Source organism: Sinohyriopsis cumingii, chromosome 6, assembly GCF_028554795.1.
Source record: "Sinohyriopsis cumingii isolate HCF-2022 chromosome 6, ASM2855479v2, whole genome shotgun sequence".
In the NCBI taxonomy this organism is placed as follows: domain Eukaryota; kingdom Metazoa; phylum Mollusca; class Bivalvia; order Unionida; family Unionidae; genus Sinohyriopsis; species Sinohyriopsis cumingii.
In genome coordinates this window covers 133,395,464-133,417,391 of record NC_142966.1, presented here as the reverse complement: position 1 = coordinate 133,417,391, position 21,928 = coordinate 133,395,464, and the positions used below count along the sequence as shown (strand labels likewise).

General features: G+C 34.9%; 1 protein-coding gene and 1 long non-coding RNA gene across 8 annotated transcripts in view; one reads left to right on the top strand and one right to left on the bottom strand.

The window, feature by feature from the left end:
- Positions 1-3,613, bottom strand: part of LOC149798022 (uncharacterized) — a 35,162-nt gene extending 31,549 nt beyond the window's left edge. The window contains exons 1-3 of one of the 3 annotated variants that reach the window (XM_089963075.1): positions 3,495-3,613; positions 2,068-2,356; positions 577-872 (exon numbers count right to left, since the gene is read on the bottom strand). In XM_089963075.1, coding sequence (XP_089819201.1) covers positions 577-872; positions 2,068-2,356; positions 3,495-3,511 — 602 coding nt within the window. In that variant the 5' untranslated portion in view covers positions 3,512-3,613. Of the gene's footprint in view, positions 1-576; positions 873-2,067; positions 2,357-2,611; positions 2,678-3,361 lie in introns of those variants that run through there. The other 2 variants (XM_089963076.1, XM_089963077.1) reach the window with 2 other exon arrangements.
- On the top strand, positions 2,760-16,947 carry LOC149798021 (uncharacterized). Of its 5 annotated transcripts, none has more exons than XR_016421946.1 (5): positions 2,760-2,849; positions 7,058-7,279; positions 8,649-8,808; positions 10,497-10,545; positions 14,629-16,947. It is a non-coding gene; the product is annotated as an uncharacterized LOC149798021 (long non-coding RNA). The 5 variants fall into 5 exon arrangements; XR_016421945.1 differs by lacking the exon at positions 2,760-2,849 and adding an exon at positions 4,239-4,630; XR_016421944.1 differs by lacking the exon at positions 2,760-2,849 and adding an exon at positions 4,244-4,572.
- The last annotated feature ends 4,981 nt before the right edge of the window (positions 16,948-21,928 follow it).

Below are 21,928 nucleotides of genomic sequence, written 5' to 3'. Positions count from 1 at the left end.
GCCCCTTGCTACAGTGTTACCAATCTCCAGTACCGTGACGTCACCTCACCTGTTCCATTCATATCGTCCCTATACAACAACTTCACTTTCCCTTGTCCGTATATAGGCCCAATATTCCCCATGTTTAATTTCCCATTGTCCGCATATCGCCCCAGGGTGTTTTTGACTGGGATTTCCATTGTCCGTATACATTTTGTCCGTATATCGCCTCACGACCTTTTTGACTGGGTTTTCCATTGTCCGTATATCGCCCCACTATACTACTACTACTACTACTACACACACACACACACACACAGAACTCTTTCTTCACTCGCAAGTTAGAATTCTTTTTTTGGACAGGAAACATTATTTTTTGTTATAAGATAGAATTATAGGTACTTTCAATCATTCAGAATATTTTCAAAATAGTTTTTATGATATTCGTTTATAAAATAAGTCTATTGCAGACTTTTAAAAATGTCATTCGTATAGGTCTTTAGGACGTATGGGTGATATTGTCAGAAGTTTTGATGATCATTAAATATAGGGGTAGGTTTTCTCCAAAATTATTAAATTTAACAAAGTGGGAATTACCGTGTCATTGCATTTTCCTTTTCTGTTATTGCTTTCTGCATCTCTTCTTCCAGACTTTTATTTTTCTCGTGCAATTTTGTGTTCTCTTCTTGCAGTTTTTTTATCTGATCTTCCATGAGGTCTATCGTCTTATTTACGTCTTTCATTTCCTTTTTCCCAAACACTTTAAAATATTCCTGTTTAAACGCTTTCTCTTGTTCCAACTCCTTTCTCAGCCACTCCATCTGGGACTCTAAGGCACGAACTGACGTTTGCGATAAAGTTTCACTTACAAATGGGTATGAGTGTTTTGAGCCCTATAAAGGAAAACAAATTAAGATATTACTAAACTGTAAATTGTGTATCGTTTCATAAATTACGTATTAGGCTTGTAATCAATATACTTCTGCATCATTATAATTATACTGAAGTTCTACGCCTTCGCTCTGTGCGTTCACAGTATAAACATAGTAAACAACGAATATATCAGTTCATCAGAATACACTTCGAATAAAACAAGTCAATAACCGAAACGTACACAAAAAACGAAACAACTAAATGAACAAAAACGGAAAGTGTACATGGTTTGCATAGATTTTTTAATATCTCTCCAATCACCTAAAACACATTAACATACATATTTGAAATAGACAAATGCAAATGTGCCACTTTATAAATTAAATAACCAATATAAAGCAAATTACAGTTAATAGATATGTAAATAAATTATGGTAACCAGGGCCGGATCGGAAGGGGTGGGATCCATGGAGTATGGAATCCCTCAAGCTAAAACAAAAATAAAAACGTTCACGCACACAAACCTACAGCCACTTGTCACTTGAAATTTAATCATCGTTTTATTATTGCGCACGTTTATTGGGTATTATGCACACTTTGAGAAAATAAACATATTTGCTTTGTTGCCCTTTTGAGGAAAGTCAGCGGCCTTTTGAAATTTCGGACCCCACCCACCCACCCAACACTTGACCTGATCCGGTCCTGGTAATGTTTGCTTATTGTAGAATATAATGTCTGTAGCTAATTTTGTTAAACGGTGAAAGTTCGATCTTTGTTTTTCAAGTTCGTACTGCAAACAAACATAGAAATACAGTTGTTGTTTTGCGGTTAACGTCATTTCTCAGCGCAAGATATGCTATACATGTCTGCCAGTATAACTGGTGGAGGAAGAACCGTGGAAAACTCTAGTAAGAACCGTTGACCCACGGGCAGCATTCTCACATACCCACACTAGCCAATCCTGAGACTGGAACATAAGCTGACAGGTGAGAAGGCAGTGATCGGTAAAGGAGAGTGCTTTAGACCACTCGGCCGGAAATATAGTACCTCAAAGTTTGATCGTGTGAATATGTTTACATAATCAGTATGTATGTATGTATGTATGTATGTATGTATACATGCATGTATGGCTTAGTAGTTAGTCTGTGCGAGAGAGAGAGAGAGAGAGAGAGTCGCATATTGCACGTGGATAAATGTGTATAAATAGAAAGAGACCTGTGAGAGACGTGGCCAAATCTTGTCAACATTGATGCTTTGGATGTCCCTTATCGCATTTAGGAACTCTTCCATATTGGACGTATCACCCTTTTCGTACTGTGGATATCTACTTGGCTCCATATGAAAAGAAGCTTTTAAAGTACTTGGCGGTTCACTGTTTGTCCATTGTACCTGAGTGTTATAGACGTTACTTTTATTTGAATCCCTTTGATTAGTCGACGGTGAACTTGGTGTCGGTTCCACAAGATTACTGGGCTGCAATGTTGTTGTTAGCTCCGTGAGAGTACTGAAAGAAGGCATGATATTTGTCACTACATGGCAGGCGATGGTTCAAAAGATAAAAACGTACAAGTGAATCAAATATTGGGAGGAAAATAATTCTTCTAATATTGCGTATGTTGGCCGTCCTCCGGTGTTATTAATTACACATGTGATATGATCGGTACATTTGGGGTCAATAAATATATGACAATAAATTCTATATGATTTCCATAATGGTATCCATGATTTTATGTATACAGATAAGTATGCAATCGCTTACCTATTTTCAGTCTGTCATGCTTTTGACTGTGGTACTTTCACTTTTGCTGTTGTTGGTTTAATGCCGTTTAACAGTACGTGATATGCTATACACGGTGGCCAGTAAAACTGGTGGAGGAAGAACCCGGGAAAACCCCTATAAGAACCATCGACCATCGGGAAGCTAATGCAAAGCTTTCTCACATACACACATTGGCAGAGCCTGAGACTAGAACCCACGAGGACAGACATCAATAAAGGTACTCTTTTAGAAAATTCCGCCACTTGGGCTTCCCACATTGACTTTCGTATGGCCTTGTATAAATGGGAGTTGGAAGACACATTCGATTATTCCTTTGTAATATGTACCCTAAGTTGTGGTAAAATCATTGCTACTTTGCTTTTCAATTTTCAACGACAGTGGTACAGGCCATTTATTGGTCTAGAAAACATCATGCCGATTTATGGAAATTGATAATAATAATAATAATAATAATAATAATAATAATAACAATATTATTATTATTATTATTATTATTATTATTATTATTATTGACACGGGTGTCGTATGCTGTTCCACTGCTAAATATATTGTGCTCTTGAGCTTACTTTATTATGGATATCTACGCTTGACCCTGCTATTGACACACACACACACACACACACACACCTCTAGTAAGAACTGCCACTGACGACTGAGTACATTGTTGTAACTGATAAATGATTTTGGCAGCTAATAGCGAATCTACTGCTATTAAACAAGGTATCTTACCTATTTCCACGTCTTTAAGGTACACAGCCGACATTGTCAGTTTTGCCCACGAAATGGAATACAATCAGTATACATGCTTCTTATGCCACTACTTAAAATTCTTTAACAATGTTTCAATTCTAAATGTTCATACCTCAGACATGATCTCATGATATAAGAATTTCGACTTTGCCTGGACCTGTTTGTTTATTTCTGTATTTATCTCCAGTGCCGATAATGAATACAATCTTTGTGCTTAATATACTTCCTGGTTTCTTAAGGTTAGGGGCCGTCCATTTTATTTTGTTGTTTTCGAGTATTTATGGGACTTATTTTTATTTTTATTTTGTTTTACTTAAAGATAATTTGTTTTGCAGCTGTCACAAGGGATAAAATAAGTTATATTTTATACGATAAGTTTGAGCAAGTATGCTATTTTCAAACGCGATGGGGACCGGAAATCATTTTTTCAAAAGAATCGACATACTCCAACTCGACCCCTCGTCTTCCAAAATAAAATATTTAATGGATGGCTCCTTAAGGTCGACCGAGCATTCCAAGTAATCGTTATGTAAAACATCCACTTGGTTTGCATTGAAGTTTTAAAAATGTGAAAGTTAAAGCCCGGAGAATTTGTCTCAATCTGCAATCACAATATTGAAACACTAAGGATGCGGTGGGTATAAAGTTCTGACAGTTTTGTCATAATGTTTAAATACACTAAGTGAAAATATAAAGAAATCTGATCTCGTTCCCTCTTTGAATCAGATTTAAAGTGGAAAAGGGTACAAAATTATTACGGGCATATATTTATGTTTGTTTGTTTCATGTGTAATGTTTGGTGATATTAACTGAAACAGACTAGATATACCCTACTTAAGAAAATAAAAAATAACGTGTCTAAGGTTTTACTGTTTCAACTAAAATATTCATAATTTTCCAGACAATTCATTTCATTCAGATCTCTCCAACCCGAGTGACATAACAGGCAGCGAGCAGCATTGCTTTTTATGCTTTGATTAATACATATTTTAATAAATTTATTTATGAACTAGAACGCTATTTTCATTTGGGATAATGGAGAAATCCTACCAGTCATTAAATATTCATTAATGCAAATATGCAAATGATTTGTTGAAACGATGGTTTTCATTGGACATTGTGGTTTTTAGAAAATAACATTGACGTTGAGACTTGTGCTGCTAGAAATTTAGTATTATGTTATCAGACCGGTAGTGTATATACTTTAACTGTTATTAATAATTCATTGTACGTTTCATTTCAGAGCTGGTAATTGCATTTTATTTTGTTTACTATTACAATTTTTTAAGTACTATTTGAAATTAGACCTCCATTGGTGGCGTTATCAATTTTCGTGGATTGGTTGAATTGCAAGGTTATTTCGCTAGTAGTTGCCAAACTATCAGGGTTCCTTGAATCCATAAAAGCCTGGGGGAGGTGGCACCATCCCCTTCCCCAGGAACAACTAGCAGGCTGCGGTGCAGTCAGAAAAAAGTGGCACATGCACAATTGTGCGAATGCTACTATAATTAAACTCAACAACAAAATAGTAGTTTTAGTTTATTATTATTATTATTATTATTATTATAACCGTATCTATGAATTCTTTGTACGTTTATATTTTTCAATAGACACGTTTTTAAATTACAACTGAAATTAAACGAAACAGTACGTCTCATACCCATTTATGATCGTTATCAGTTTTCGTGGTTTAGTAATAAGATCGCATTATTTTGTCTGCACGGCAGGACTCGTAGTAGTATGTATACTGACAGCGTTACTAAGAAATAAGTTACATTTTATTTGGGTACTGGCAATTACATTTCTTTCCGAATTAAACACTTCTAAGTTTATTACCGTTATTAATTTTCGAGGACTGGTAAAAAAAATCATTGAAAAACCCACAGGGGCTCGTATTGTTGTTTACAATGGACCTGTCATACATGTGCTATATTGTAGTTATTATATAGTACATTAGTCCGAGTTTCCTCTGGCCCTTGCCACCCCATTTTTGATATTTGGACAACATAAATAGTACATGTATGACAGGTCAGTTGTAAGTAACGATACGAGCCCCTGTGGAAAAACCAATATGATGTGGCCTAGCTTCCGACGATACTGGTTCTGTGGTATCTCGATATTTGAACTTTTCGGTATTTATTTTATCTATTGCACCACATATTGTGTACTTATATATACCACATGACCATAGGTTACTAGTTCTAAATCACCAGTTTATTTTGGGAAAATGTCAGGATTGCTGATGCGTACACTATTTGATAAGTAAACCCATGAATACTACTGTTTCAAAATAATATCCTTAACCTATGTTCTCAGATAGAATCAATATCTTCTTAAAATTTCTATCACTTTAACAAAATGTTTAGCCTGTTGTCTGATAATGTTATACAAGAGTTAGATCATATGATTACTGTGATGGTCAAGGACTAGGAAATCGAATCTATGGTAGCAAATAAGAATCAAAATGTGAAGCATGTTAATGCCGTTTTTTGGTGGCTTTCGCATTTAACAGGCGTTGACTTGAAAGCTGCATTGTACACGATTTATTACTTTCCATTGGAACATCGGTTGTTGTTCGAACAGTCTTCGGTTGATATGTACTTTCATCCTCATATTGATTGTTCATTCTCAGCAACAATCACAGAGCAACTCCAGTCATCGTGGGTGGTTATTTACAAATGCATTTCTTTAATTCTTTCTTATAAGTTTCTGTTGCTGTAGGGCACAGGTGGCATAATGAGTGCCATAGAAGTAGCATCCATTTTTCAAGTTGATTACACTTTGTGCAACACAATGATACATTAAATTTCCAACATTAATACAAATATATGCCATTATCAGATTATTGTTTTGTTGCTGGTCTTACTGCAATATCAGAGTAACTCCCCTTTTACAACTAGGACTGTACATAACGTCTGTTTATTGTTTGTTTCCCACAGCCATCTGATTTATAGTGGAAAATAAACTCATTGTAATACAAACAACAATAGACTTAAATTATATCTTGAGGGTCATTGTTTTTATTAACTTATTTGCTGATTGCAGACTTTATGACCTGAAATATCAAAGCACTCATGTATAGTAGATAACAGAAAATCAAAACAAAAGGAAAGAAATAATTCAAATTTTGAATCAGTTTAAATCAGAAACTGAATCGAATGAGTCTCATAAATTTTGTGACATAACTACACAAGTTTTAAGACCATTTTTGGTCTGCTTAAATGATAAATATACATTATACAGCTTCATCACTCAAATGTATGTTACCTTAGTAGTTGTAAAGACTTTGCTGGGTCTATATACTGGTCCATATCTTCCCATATCCTATACGTACTAAAATCCATCCAAAAATCTCCTAAAACAAACATTTTACAACCTTGATGATAATCATATTGATATTTTACAGTCAGCTGATCATTAACATCAGAAGTCTGTTCAACAGATGCATTAAGTTGAATGATAACTTTGTCAGTGCATATCCATATCTGGTGACAATAACAATCAGTACTGTTCGAGTTTTACGAATAACTTGTCCATATAAATGTAGATTTGCCTGTATATTATAGTATGTGATTTAGATTTTTAACATAGCTTTAAAACAATTTAAGTCGTATCACTGTAATGTCTGCAGTGGCAGCTTATAATGATGTCTAGCACTGGTTTATCATTCCCCAGACATGCAGCATCATCTTCGACCCAGTCACATTATCCTGACACCAGGCCGACCAGTCCTAACAATAACCTCTTGATACTGAGCACCAAGCAAGGCAGCTGTTATTACCATTTTTTGAAGTCTTTGGTATGACTCAGTTGTGGTTTGAATCCACGACCTTCCACATCCGAGGCGGACGCTCTAACCACTAGGCCACTGGGGCGGTCACCTGTATATTATATAATGTATGTACTGGTAAATTTTGTGATAGTGACATGATTAGTTCATTCTGTCACTTTATTTTTTCTGTGACACTAATAGGTCGAGCATAAAGTATGTATTCATTGAGTGGAGGTGGGAGGTGTTGAAAAAAATTCAAAAAGCATTAGCCTGTGTATGTGGCAGGGTAACTGCTAAGTATGTTCTGCAGCGATAGGGGTCAATATTCCTTGATAACTGTGATGTTTATGAAGACTAGTCAAGTCAGAAACATAACTAGCAGATGAGTTAGATGCAAAGTGGCTGGTATGCCATGTCAGGCAGAGTCAATATCTGCTTAGAATTATGAAGTGTGATATGTTGTAGTTTTATTGCACATGGTGCACTTTGCAGAAATTTCTTCCTCTTCATTTTCTGGCATGACCAGTTATTTTACCTCATGATTCCGACAGATTATGCATTCCAGACCCTGGTGCTTCATGCGAATTTGTGAAGCCATACCTTGCCAGACTGAGACAGTATTGTACTTGGATAGGCACATTGATTGCCTTTTTGACACCTATTGTCCTTTACTTTTATAAAAGTGAGATTCAGAAGCATGTCTTAAATTAATTACTCATCCTAAGCCATCATGAAATGTCACATGATCGCACACACCTTACAAAAATTGTCACCTGAGAAAAGAACTGTTATGGTTCATGATTTTGATGATATCGAAGCTGATGATAAAAATTTGAGGTCCAGTCATTCCAAATGATGATAAGGCTGATAATATTCCAATTTTCCAAAGTTGATATCAAAATTTTAGTCACTGGCTGATATTTGACTACTAAAGTTAAGGTCAATTAAATATTAGCTGCTGTCACTTGTTTAAAACTATTATTAGAGATAAATATTTACATTTGCTGTAGAAAAGCATTGGTTACGATTTCTGTAAAATTCAACCTTTGTATCACTATTATAGTTAATGTTAATACTTTCCTACTTTCATTTTCAAAGTTTATTTTACATGGTATTAATTTAAACCACTGCTTATTCTTAATGACTACTAATAACTTCATCTTTTAAAATTCAATTGTCCCATCTATTCTTGGAAAGGGAGTGGTGACTCAGCAATGTACTTACACAAGGGTGGATACAAAATGTATGATTTGCAATGAGTAATGGGAAAGGGGTAAAAAAAAAATCGCCAATTGTTTGCATACGTGCTTTATGGACAACCCTTAACATCATATCAGAATATTATTATTGCCAGTGTAACTGTTCATGGGTAAAGTTGTTGGATCGATGAAATGTTTTAACAGCTGACCATAATGTCATTATAGTTCATTTGTGCTTGAAATATAATTCTTCATTGTAACTTTTTTCCCTTTTTTTTGTTAACTTTGTTTGCAGATTAGTGTAGATTTCAGCTGATTTTGGTAATTATATGGACTTTTACAAATGGGCCTTGTCACCTGATAGTCGAAAAGATGTTCACATGACCATTCCTCTGATAAAGGTGTGTAGATGAGTCAGCGGCTAAGGACAAGCTGAGAAATGTGACGCTACAAAGGTATATTTTCCATTTGATATATCATAGATGACTTGTATAAGCATCCATACTAGAAGTATGGGTGTGACTGACTATCCCACATTCTGCATGAGACATAAAAAGCTATCTAAAGTTGTCTGCCACATCTCATAACATATATGCTATACATTAATGTGTGAAAGGGAAATATTTATTTTGTAATAGAGTGGGAACATTTTAATTTGTCATAAAAAATGGTACATTTTCCGTTCCTTAAGCTATGGATCGGCATTTTGAATTATGTATTATTTTTAACATTAACATGAAAAATGTGCAATATTTTTGTGATTAATTCAATACACTAAATGGTTTAACCTTCTGTGAGCAACAATTAATAATTTTTCTAGATTAAACACATTAATTCCATTATGTCTTAGATATTTCACTTTGAATTGTTCGCATGTAAATATAAGTTATTGCACACGTATTGTATTATTATGTGCAGTATTAATTTTAATCTTTATTGGGTGGGATATTCGTAGTGATGATTTAGTATCATTTAATACTCAGCTTTACATGATGGGTAAGCTGATGAGCTTGAATATTTATAAACCGCTGTTGCTTTTAACTACTGCTGTTCTAGTATATTGATAGTCTCTGTATCACAAGTAGAGCAAACTTTTCCCTAAAGTTCGGAGTGAAAGCAATTTTACATTGTAGGTAATAAGTACACAGAGAGAGAGAGAGTTCACAGGCACTGGCCAAACTGAAAAACAACTTTGTATGATGTATCCCAAAACATTAACATCTAACAAATAATCTTACAATTGCCAGTCAAGAAAATACATCATGTGTTAATTCTACCAGAGACAAAGAACTCTTTCGTCCTATGTCCAGAAAGCTTAGAAATAGATAATATTGTAATAAGTCCCAGATGAAATCAAAGCACAAAGTATTGTGATAAAACTTCATGTAGCAACACAGCTTTGATTCAAAAAGATGCTTTATCACTGACTGTGCACAGCTTCTAACTTAGACAACTGTACTAAAGCGACACCCTTACAAAGAGTAACTAAAATGCCTTCCAGTCAGTAAACAAACCGCTTCGGTTGCCTAGTGGTTAGAGCGTCCGCCTCGGATGCGGGAGGCCGTGTGTTCAATCCCCAGCCGAGTCATACCAAAGACTTGCAAAAATGATACTAACATCTGCCTCGCTTGGTGCTCAGCATTAGGAGGTTAATGTTAGGACTGGTATGCCTGGTGTCAGGATAATGTGACTGGGTGGGACATCATGCTACATGTCTGTATCATGATGCCCCAGTGCTAGACATCACTTTAAACTGCCACACTGCAGACATTGTAGCGATATGACTGAAAAATTGTTAAAGCTACGTTAAAAATGCAAGTTTCACACACACACCAGTCAATAAACAAACAATATGATTACACTGTTGAGCCAGCAGGAGGGGGGCGGGTATATGTTAAGAAAGGTAGGGACTAAATTCTGAGTACTGACCTAATGTTAACTCAGATGTAAATATTAATCACCTTTCTGATAGTTACAAATAGATTTGGTACCTCTTTATGCAGTTAAATGTGACCTCTGCTTTCTGTTGGTGAAATAAATTATGTAAGATGGGTATGTTTTGATTCGTTTTTGTTTCCATCAGTGGTATACAAGGTGTTCAGACATCTAATGCAAAATGTTTCTTTTTCTTTCATTTGTTCAGTGATCCAATAAAGGCAGTGGGCAATTCCAGAAGGATTACATCATCAAAGGTAAAGGGAAATGCTGCGTTACCAGATTACATTAGATTTTTTGGGCAAGTTAATCAGAATGACGAATGTTGTTGATGTTGTTGTACGGTTTAATGCCATTTTTCAGCACACAATAGGCTATACATGGCGGCCAGTATTAATGGTGGAGGAAGAACCCGGAAAATACCCAGAAAGAACCACCGACCCTCGAGAAGCTACTGGCAAACTTTCTCACATACCCACATTAGCCGAATCTGAGACTCGAACCCACGCAGACAGAGGTGAGATGGCAGTGATCTGTAACGGAGAGTGCTTTAGACCACTCGGCCACTCAGGGGCCCCCGACAGATGTTGATTTGGATGTTAAGATTTTTGTTTCTTGAGCACACTGGATACTACACACTTTCACTGCAATCATTCCAGTTCAGTTGTATGGATAATACTCCAGTTTCATGTATTTGAATGCAGTTAAAGCAAGTTTTGATCTGAATTTAGATTATACAAGTTAGAGGCATCATTTGTCTCAATAGCAATGTAATGAGCATTGTTGACAGTACTTTGACTTAGTTTACTTTTTTAACATCAATTTTTATAGTTTAAGCTGCTGAAAAAAATTAGTTCAGTTTATCAGTGTTCAATGTTGCTTCATTTCAAGGTATATATTTATAAGATATTTTTTTTCTCTGTATTATATAATCAGATAATTAAACTAACATATGAACAATCTACTATATTTCACAGCAATTTAGAGAGAAAATTGTGGTGGTTCTAATAAATGGATGATCTATTTTGAACTTATACATTATTGTTAGTGCAGAGGCTTCATTGTCTATCAATATTACTATAAATTAGTGCTACTTGCCTATTAATAATAACTATATATTGGACACAAATTTTTTCATGTACTAGAACTTATGGTGAAACTTTTTTAACACCTAGGTCATATGTTCCAAGACTTAAAAAATGAAATAAATTTGTGTTTAATTTGTACCCCCATGTTGCATTAAAATTGATAAACAAAACACTTATTTGATAATAAAATGAAAGAAATTAGCATTGTATTGTTATCAATTAACATTGTATTGTTATCACTTAGTCCTCTCTTTTTTCCATCATGAGCATTAAAGAAAATGTATCCACACACTCCAAATATGCAGCAGAGACATGAATGATTGCTTGAAGATATGTGCCATTCACCCATGACACAGTGTTATGTGCAAAATAACCAAGATTGTATTATATCCAGTTCCTGCCTCGCTTGGCGCTCAGCATTAAGAGGTTAGTGTTAGGACTGGTCGGCCTGGTGTCAGGGTAATGTGACTGGGTGGGACATCATGCTACATGTCTGCGGCATGATGCCCCAGTGTTAGACATCACTATAAACTGCCACATTGCAGACATCATAGCGATATGACTGAAAAATTGTTAAAGCTACGTATATAAAAAAATTCAAATCAAATCAAATTCAAATTATATCCAGTTCAATTATATGGCAGTATCTTGCAAATAAAAATCATTATTTGTCATTTTGCCAGCAGGATATTGAAGACAAAGATTATTTTTTTGTTGCAAAGCAAGCTGACCTTGGAAGCCAATTTTGGATACTTTTAAGCCGATTATTTTTTAAAGGATATCAATATAAAGGTTATTTTTTTCAAAGCAAGCCGACTTTGGATTCTTCTAAGTGTTCTGATTATATATATATATATATATATATATATATATATATATATATATACACACACACACACACACAAAGTCAGCCCACATAAGGAAACTACTTTGCTTCTATTTGACAAGTTTTCACAGGAATTTTGGAAATAAATTGAAATAATGAAACAATTTCTAAAGTGACATAATATAGTACTTCATGCATGGACATCAATGATCTAGGGTCACCTAGATGATTTGGAGAAAATAAAATCATTTGATGAATTCATGAAGCCCAGAAGAGTAGATGATTTTGCAGACAATATGATCATTAACATGGATGAAATTCCAGTGTGGTTTGATCTCATTCCAGGATGGACTGTCAATAAGATGGTGGTTGAAAGTGTGAGAATTAGCATGACTGGTGCAGATCTTAAATAAAATGACTTTAGTCCATGCAGTTTCTGCTTTTTAGGAGATGTGTTGTGTCCAACAATACATTTTCACTGTATGACAAAACTAAAAAGATATTCATGCACTGAAGGAATGGATCATATATGTGCAGGAGAAGGGTTGGGTTGTTGAGATGATGCTGCAATGGATTAAACAAAAGTACAGTTTTATAATTTTTTAAATAAAAATTTAAGTTGGAGTGCATTTTCCGACATGTAATTTTCAAATGATTTAAAACGTGCCCACAACTTAAGACTGGAAAAGAAACAATGTGTCCTAGAACATACAGTGCACAAAAATGTACATTCAGGATTAATTTATGGTGTCTCAACATATACGGTAAATATGGTAGATATAAGTATTTATGAATAACAAACTGTTGATTGAGTTGCATAGCTAAATGAAAGTGAAACTGCCATAATGCTTCCATGCTCTTACGTACAAATATTAATACTATTGTCACTGTGAATTGTTTGCTAGTCATTTAAAGAGTGATATATTCATTTCATGATCTTTATATTATTATTTGGCAGCATAAAATTGATTTTTCAACACACTTTGATGCAGTTCACTAAGCTCTATAACTGTTATAGATTTCACCAAAATGTTTCCAAAAGTGAAGAAAGAAGTTGCTGCAATTATACTGCAGAAAAAAATGTTTTTCCTTTTCTTGATGAGATCCACACCTAAATCTATTAACATAACAATTCCTAATAGTAACATTTCATCTGAAATGTTAATTGCCATAACGTTTTTTTAAATATGATATTTTTGAAAGGAAAACTATTCTGGAATGATATGGAAAAAATCTTACAAATTGATTCATTCCTTCATAGAAATTCAGAAAAAAAGAAATTCATTTTCTGTTTGCTAAATAAAATAGTTCTTACTTCGTTTGCATTATTTTCACCTGTCCATTCCTCCTTTCTGGGAAATACATATAAAATCTATGTTATGGTTTTAACCAAGACAAGTAAATCGCAGTCAAGGGGTTACATTGGGGAGTCCAAATCCCAACGTATATTATTTATCTCACCCAATATTTTCCTTTAAAGCAAAAAGAACTCTTCACTAGTGTTGTTGTTGTTGTTGTTGTTGTAGGGTTTAACGCCATTTTTCAGCACATGATAGGCTATACATGTCGGCCAGTATTAATGGTGGAGGAAGAACCAGGGAAAACCCATAGAAAGAACCACCGACCCACGAGAAGCTACTGGCAAGCTTTCCCACATACCCACATTGGCTGAATCCGAGACTCGAACCCACACAGACAGAGGTGAGATGGCAGTGATCCGTAATGGAGAGCGCTTTAGACCACTCGGCCACTCTTCACTAGTGTAGTATAGTTCATGTGCAAATGTTTACATGTGGCTCATTAATGCAAATATGTTAATGAAGGCTGTGGTGTGACCATTGCATCCCAGTTACACAGGTTATTAGCATGAGCAAAGAAAAGTAACATAAAACGTCACATAGTAATCAGGTATTATCACATTTAATATATGGATGTTATATGAAATTGACAATAAATAACTAATATTTATTACAAGAAACTTTCATTTTCATCAGTTTCAATTTTGAAAAGTTATATTGTAAATAATGAAACGATACTGGCTACTCAGCTCTACTGTAGTTATACTTAGTACAAGCTGTAACGAAGAGTAATATCTTGCTTTAGATTATTCATTGGTAATTAGAGATTTGTGTCACTATCGTATTTAACTCTCCTTTTCTTTATAGGAGGTGAAACTGTTTGTGACATACTTATGTTGTCCATAGTATTAATTGTAAAATTACCCCTACGTATAAAAGACCCTCCAAATACGGACCCTAGTGGATAAACATGTGCTAAAACTTTCAAGTTCACGGATTCTTTGAAAATGTATTCTTCTGTCTTGGAAATATTGCAAGTAATACAGTGAAAGTTGCTTATGGATTAATGATTCCTTCTGGCTGCTAAGTGCATTATTTGTCATTAAATATTGTAGGTTTATCTTTCAGATCCAGTGATGAATATCATTCTCATGATTGAGAAGAACAAGGTTATGCTCCACTGAAATCCATGTACCTGCTACAGATTGCAGATTTACACAGAGAATGCAACCTCTGCCTCATCTGTCAGAGCACAAGCAGAATTTGTCAGTCTTCAACAGCACAAATTATCAAGAATCACCAATTATTAGTAAACATGTTATTTGTATTGCTAACTCAGTATACAGTAATACTGAAAGGGATGTACATTTCTGACCACACTTTCTGCTGTTTCCATGATTTTACTCATAAAAATCAGTACTGGTTTACTCATGTTAAAAGTTTGCTCAGTTGCAAGAGCAGTTAATAGAGCTCCACTTTTCATTATTGTTTACCTTTCTTGTTTAGCAAAGGCATCTGCTCCAACTGTATTTTACATGATTGTGTTATTGAGTAATGGTTAAGATGTTGCTTATTATTTCAGCTTGGTAAAAAAAATAAAAGAAATTTAAAAAGCTTATTACGGATTACTTCTGATTGCTGATTAAACTTAAATGATGGCAGCCAGATTAATTGCTATTCCATTAAATCATACATGGGACCCAGGAAGGCACTTTCAAAGTGGGATACTCAGCCATTGATGCAGTATAGAATTTTCTTATCATTTAAATATGAAATCTGTGAAATCAATGTACATATATTTTTTTTAAACTGCCTTCCCTGGGTACTATGTATGTTCAAATGGAACAGCCCTAAAAGCAAAGCTTAAAAATATGGAACATGTAGTAAATAAGCTAAAATTGAATGAATCTTGGTGGGGGGAGCTCCACTATTTAAATAATTAGATTATCATGCGTGCATGCTTTATATCTTGTACTTGTGTCAGTAATTGGCTTAAAGCACTAAATATGTATTTATGTTCATAAATATATGAAACATGAACTGGCATCAAACCATGATCAATAATTGTTGTCTAAAGAGTATTCACATAAAATATTTTGGTGGCTATCTGGGTAGAAAGCAGTTGCCTATGGGCACAAAACGGTGGGTAATGGATGTGTTCCTCCTGTCAAGTAACAAAGTGAACAATATGAACATGCATGATAGAATGTTGCCTTTGCAACAGTAAACCACTTTTTGATACCATAAATTTCATTTATTGATTTTCTAGAAAAACGACATCCAAATGACCAATGTTTTGTGGTAAAAATTTAGTCTGATGAATTTCCCAGAAAAATTGTGCTTTTGGTAACAAAAATCCATTGTGTATAAAACATGTACACTGTTGTTTCATAATTTACTTACCTAGTTTAACATGTTTTGAAATGTATATATTTTCTGTATTCAGTCCAAACATTGTCACTGAGATTTTCTAATTGTCTAATTGTGACTGCAAGTCATTTGCAATTGCAAATTGTACCGTTCTTTAATGTAAGAGTACAGTATACATGTTAAGTGTTTCACCTGAACTTTTTAAATAATGGTACAATGTACCTCTGCAAACAAAATATGTGGGTGCAGATGAAAATTACTGAAGTACATTCCTTGTAAGTGTAAATTTTCTTTTCAGTAAGTATACAGTATTTGGCTTTTAATAGCTTTATAGACTTTAAATCTCTACACAGTAATGTAGTGAAAGTTACACTGAGTGTTTGCAAATGAATAATTGAGGAATTAAACTTTAAAAAATGTATACCCAATAAATGCAGAAGCTGTACTCCAATTTTACAATTAGAAATATTTAGAATTGGCTTTTTGTCACAGCCACCATTATTTGGCTTCCCTGGACACTGAAAGGCTTTTTCCCAGCCTACAAATGCCTACCATGTCTGTCCTTTAGGTCTACAACAGTGATTTAAATGAATGACAAGTTGTACTGCATTCTTCATAATTTGCTACCATTTTATTCAGTATATGCTTTAATAATGTTTTCAGATAGGTAAGATGCTGTACATAAAAGATGTCCTGCTTTTCAAAATCTTTTTACCAGTCTCCCACCTCCATTGACCCCCATTGTGTCCCAAACGTTTTTCAAGAATTTACACACCTGGACAGCTTCTGACGAGTGTATAAGTTATATTGTGATTTGTAAACACCACTAATTTCGTTGTAACTATAATTAAAATTTATATACTAAGAAGTTGCATTTTTGGTGCTTGAGTTTTTGCATTTAAATAAAAGACTTGTTTCACATGTTAAGAGGCCTTGTAATAAGTATTAAGGAAAGAAATGAAAAAATGGCAATGTCTTTTTTATTGCATGATTTCAAATTCATTTTGTATTCAGATGTTGTGGTCTTTAATGTTTCTGTGTGAACTAAACAAAATTAATAAAACATTTAACATCATACATTTCTTTTATTACTTGCATGCACATAAGACCATACTTTTAGGCCACACAATTCATTTCTTCAAATAGGGAAATAATTGAATCAAAAGAAATTATTTTATTTGACTTCTGTTTCTGTCCTAGATTGTATATCTACTGTCTTCTCACAATTACCTTCTCACAATTATCAAATGTATTTTTATCATTAAAATTAAAATCAGTATTAGTCCCTATATATAAAGTGCACAGGCCAAGACATAAAATTAATAATGGGGAAATGATAAGGCAAAATATTTATTTTACTTTCGTTAAATTATTTTCCATTTCAGGAGGTGTATGTATGTGTGTGTGTGTGTGTATATATATATATATATATATATATATATATATATATATATATATATATATATATTACAAGACTGCTATTTTCTCAGACTGCCCTGGTGGTCTGGTTGCCCAGTGTCAGGGTAATGTGACCAAGAGGGATATCATGCCACATGTCTACATCATGATGCCCCAATGCTTGACACCACTATAAACAGGCCCCTGGTGGCTGATGCTGTAAGACATCACAAGCTCTGGGTTTATACACTCTCATTAATATTACCAACACATAAGGCCCATAAAGCTAAAGAAGCCCGTATAACTCACAGAAACCTGGGTAACTGTCATTATCTTCCATCGCTATTCAATTCCTACATTTGTATCATAGGAATTATGGTGCATAAAGGGTTCTGAATTAATTGGAGTGAGATCCTCAGCTGATTTCTTTACCTTCTCGCATATCATTCTACCATTATTGTTTCTATTCCCACCCCACCCCAACCAGCACTTCATAGACAATAGTTTCTTGCATTATGTTTGTTTGGTAGTTGGCATGCATGACTATAAAAAAAAATTCCCATGCTAAATTCACAGAGAATAATTGCATTTGGTTTTTTTAATCTCCAGTTCAGTACAGTTACAAATGTAGAAATGGCTAAAAGAACAGCACACTCCTTTCCCAACCCCACCCCTGAGTTGAAACTACGAAACTGTAACTGTCTACTTCTCCCAAGTGCGGGTCCTGTATTGAGGAAAATACGTTGTCTATTTCAGCAGCTGCAAACAATGTATATATGCTGACTTACTTTCATGGTGAGAACAGGAGAATGACTGAAACATGAAAGCAATCTAAATGCTAACAGATTTAAGATTGAGAAAATATTATTTGTTGACTAAGTGAATGACAATGACATTAATATCAGTCAAGCTGAACAAGCAATTGTGGTTATTTGTTAACTGAAAGAGGCTTGAGGATTTATTCAACGAACTAAATGTTTCATAGAACTAATGCCATGTTTGTGTGATGTAACACATCTAATGGAACAAATTTGCCATAAACGTCCAGATTCTTAAATATTTCTTACAGCATCTGCGTAAAACATTAATATTTAACTGGGACAGATGTGGCCAAAGTTCAGTCCCATCAGTGTTTGCATTGACTTAAAGAAGAAGGCTTACATCTTTCCTTCAAAATACTTAATACACTTCATGGTGAGCTACCATTGTTCTAATAATGACATTAGTGGTTAAGCAGAGAAGAGGTTTTGAAAAGATGCATAAATCATCTTCCAATAATAAAAATCTCTTTTAATCTAAATAGAAATTTAACATAAATAAGATGCCAATTAGTTCTTTTAAGAGCTTGTTAAACACCAAAAATTACATTGTACACAAAATATGATAACAGTGTAACATGTAAAGGACACATACAATGCAAAACCCTGGAAAGAACCACCAACCCAAGAAAAAACTACTGGCAAGCTTTCTCCCATACCCACATTGGCTGAATCCGAGACTCAAACCTACACAGACAGAGGTAACTAGTATGCACAAGTACTACTACTACTAATAATAATAAAAATAATTGAAATCCAAGTATTTTTTTAGTCTGGATAAATGTATCAATGGAAAATACCACATACTGTGACAAAAATGCATTAAAAAAAGAATACAGGTGAAAAATAGCACAAATCGATTCACTGCAGAAAAGGTAAGTTTTCTGAGCTTTCTTGAATTGTGTTGCAGGTACATTATGATTAAGTTGAAGAGACAGACTATTCCAGAAATTTGGGCCCTGGTAATCATAAGGATGCTTTCCAATGTATTTTAATCTAACATTGGGAATAATGATGATATGAATACAGGAGATGAGTGCAAGTGCCTAGAAAGTGTGTATACACGATGAACTCAACAATGTACTTAGGGTTTGACACGTAGAAAATGTTGTAACAGAGAAGTCATTTTTTATTTAATCCTTGATATAACCAGAAGCCTGTGAAGGATGCCGCGCATAGAAGATAAGTACTCACTGATAGGTTTTCATTGACAAGATAAAGAGTATTTTGCACCTTTTTGATATTTGTTAAAAACTATGTACTGGGGTAAAAGCAGAGAGACTTGAATCGAAATAATCAAGTAGAGAATTTATAATGTAAAAATGCATCTTGAGGAGATGAATCCAGTGATACATCGCCGATGAAAATCAGTTGAGGCATTTGTGAGAAAATTGTGTTCTTGTGACAGGGTTAGGGTGACGTTTTTCCGGTAGTAACTTACGAACAGAGTACCATTTTGGATACCGTATTCACTGAAATACTTGTCTCATGGAGTTCGAAAAAATGGTATTTCGTTCATGAAAATTGGTCGAGTAGTTTATGAGAAAATTGAATTTTTGTGATTTCCGATATGTTTAGATAGGTTATGGTTAGGGTTACGGTTTTCTGGTATAACGTACGAACAGAGAGCACCATTTTGGATACCGTATTCACTGAAATACTTGTCTCATGGAGTCCGATAGATAGATATTTCGTTCATGAAAACTGGTCTAGTGGTTTATGAGAAAATTGAATTTCTGTGATTTCCCATATGTTTATATAGGTTATGGTTAGGGTTACGGTTTTCTGGTATAACGTACGAATGGACCCGGCAATTTTATTGCGCTTTTTGCTGCAGTACGTGTGTCATAGAGCCCGATAGATAGGTATTTCTTTCATGAAAATCGGTCAAGTGCTTTGGGAGAAAATTCGATTCTTGTGATTTCCCTTATAATTATCATAGGTTAGGGTTAGTGATGCAGTTTTATGATGATACGTAAGAATGGACCCAGCGATTTTTATGGTCTTTTCACTGCAGTACGTGTCGCAGGGAGCTCGATATATAGGTACTTGGTTCATGAAAATCGGTCGAGAGATTTTGGAGCAAAAATTTAATTTTTTGTCATGTTGTGTTAGGATTTAGGGTTACCCATGAAGTAACTATTTTCCCAAGATCTTGGGAATTTTTCAAGCGGTTTGCTTTGCTTGATCTGCCTTGGGTAAACCTATGTAAAGATGTGCGTATGTCTTTCTGCGACCTGCAGCACCCGTTATAATGCGAAATGAGTGTTTGGTATTGTAGTGAGCAGACGGATCATCGGAGTTTTATGATACCTGTATCCAACGACGGATCTTAAGGAGATAAATCTATTAATACTTTGATGAGATAGAGAACTTGATTTTTTGGCTAAGTTATAACCTTTCCAATAAAATTTTGACTAAGTCATTTTTAGATGAATTTCGTCTTTTTCGGTGAATATTTTGGTAACCCCTTTGAATTGCTTGCTGACATTGGCCCAACCAGATGAGCCCAGTAAATACGCATGCTGAGACACCTAGCCTATGACGGTAGCTTGAGGGCTTATGGAGTTATTTGGATTCGAGTGATAAAACATACCATGTACGACATAAATTGCAATCAAGCCCGTCTTGCAAACTAGCACCGGAAGACGGTGTGCTGGAGGTAAAATGGCCAAGTTGCCACATCAATATTTTCTGATTATCTCGAAACCGCCTTGGAATTTTAACATGCGATTTGCTTTGCTAGATCTGCCTTGGTGAGACAAACATAAGGATGGTTCGTCCGCATGTCTGCGACCTACAACGCCCCCATAATGTGAAACGAGTGTTTGGTACTAAGGTAACGGACGGATCGTCGGAATTCTATGATACCTATGTCCAAAGGTGCGTCTTCATGAGAGTAATCCAACAATACCTCATTGGTGAGAACCGGTCGATGCATTCGTTAGAAGATCGGATTCTTGTGACTTAGGGTTAAGGTTTAGTGTTAGGGTTATGTGCTTCTAGTAATAACGCAATGACAATATGATTTGGATGCACCTTTTACAGCAATACCTGTCTCATGGAGCCCGAAAGATCGGAACTTGGTTCATGAAAATTGTTTTTAGTAGCTTGGGAGAAATTCGGATTCTTGTGATTTCCCATCGATGTAGCATTGGTTAGGGTTAGGGTTACAGTTTTCTGTCAATAGCCTACGAACGGATGGGGTAATCTGGATGCAGTTTTCAATACGATACATGTCTCATGGAGCCTGATAGATATGTAATTGTTTCATGAACATCAGTCCAGAGGTTGTGTAGGAAAATGGATTTTGTCATTTCGAGTTAGGGTTAGGGTTATCTGTGAAGTAACATCAATATTTCGGTAACTCGTGGAATTTTGGCATGTGGTTTGTTTTGCTAGATCAGCCTTGGCGAGGCCTAATTAAAAATGGTTCGTCTGTATGTATGTACACAGCCCCCATATAATGTGAAATGAGTGTTTGGTGCTGTTTCGGGTGGACGGATCAACGGAGTTCTACGATACACATGTCGATTTTGTCATAAGAGGTTTCCTATGCTGGATAAAGGTAAGTCTGTAATCATAGTTAATCATATGGAACTAAGATGTATCCCTAGTATTGATGACACGTCAAGTACTAGACTTGCTTGGTGGTGTTCACACCAGTTACACGTATGCAAAGTTTTTGTTTTATAAAATTTAAATTAATCTGCAGATGATAATTCCTATTGAAAAATATGTAACATACAGGTAATAACCATTAAATGTTGTCTTCTGCTAACATCGTCAACACTCTCAGGACTCAGGAATACGATGTTGTAAAGAATTTTTTTGTATCGGTT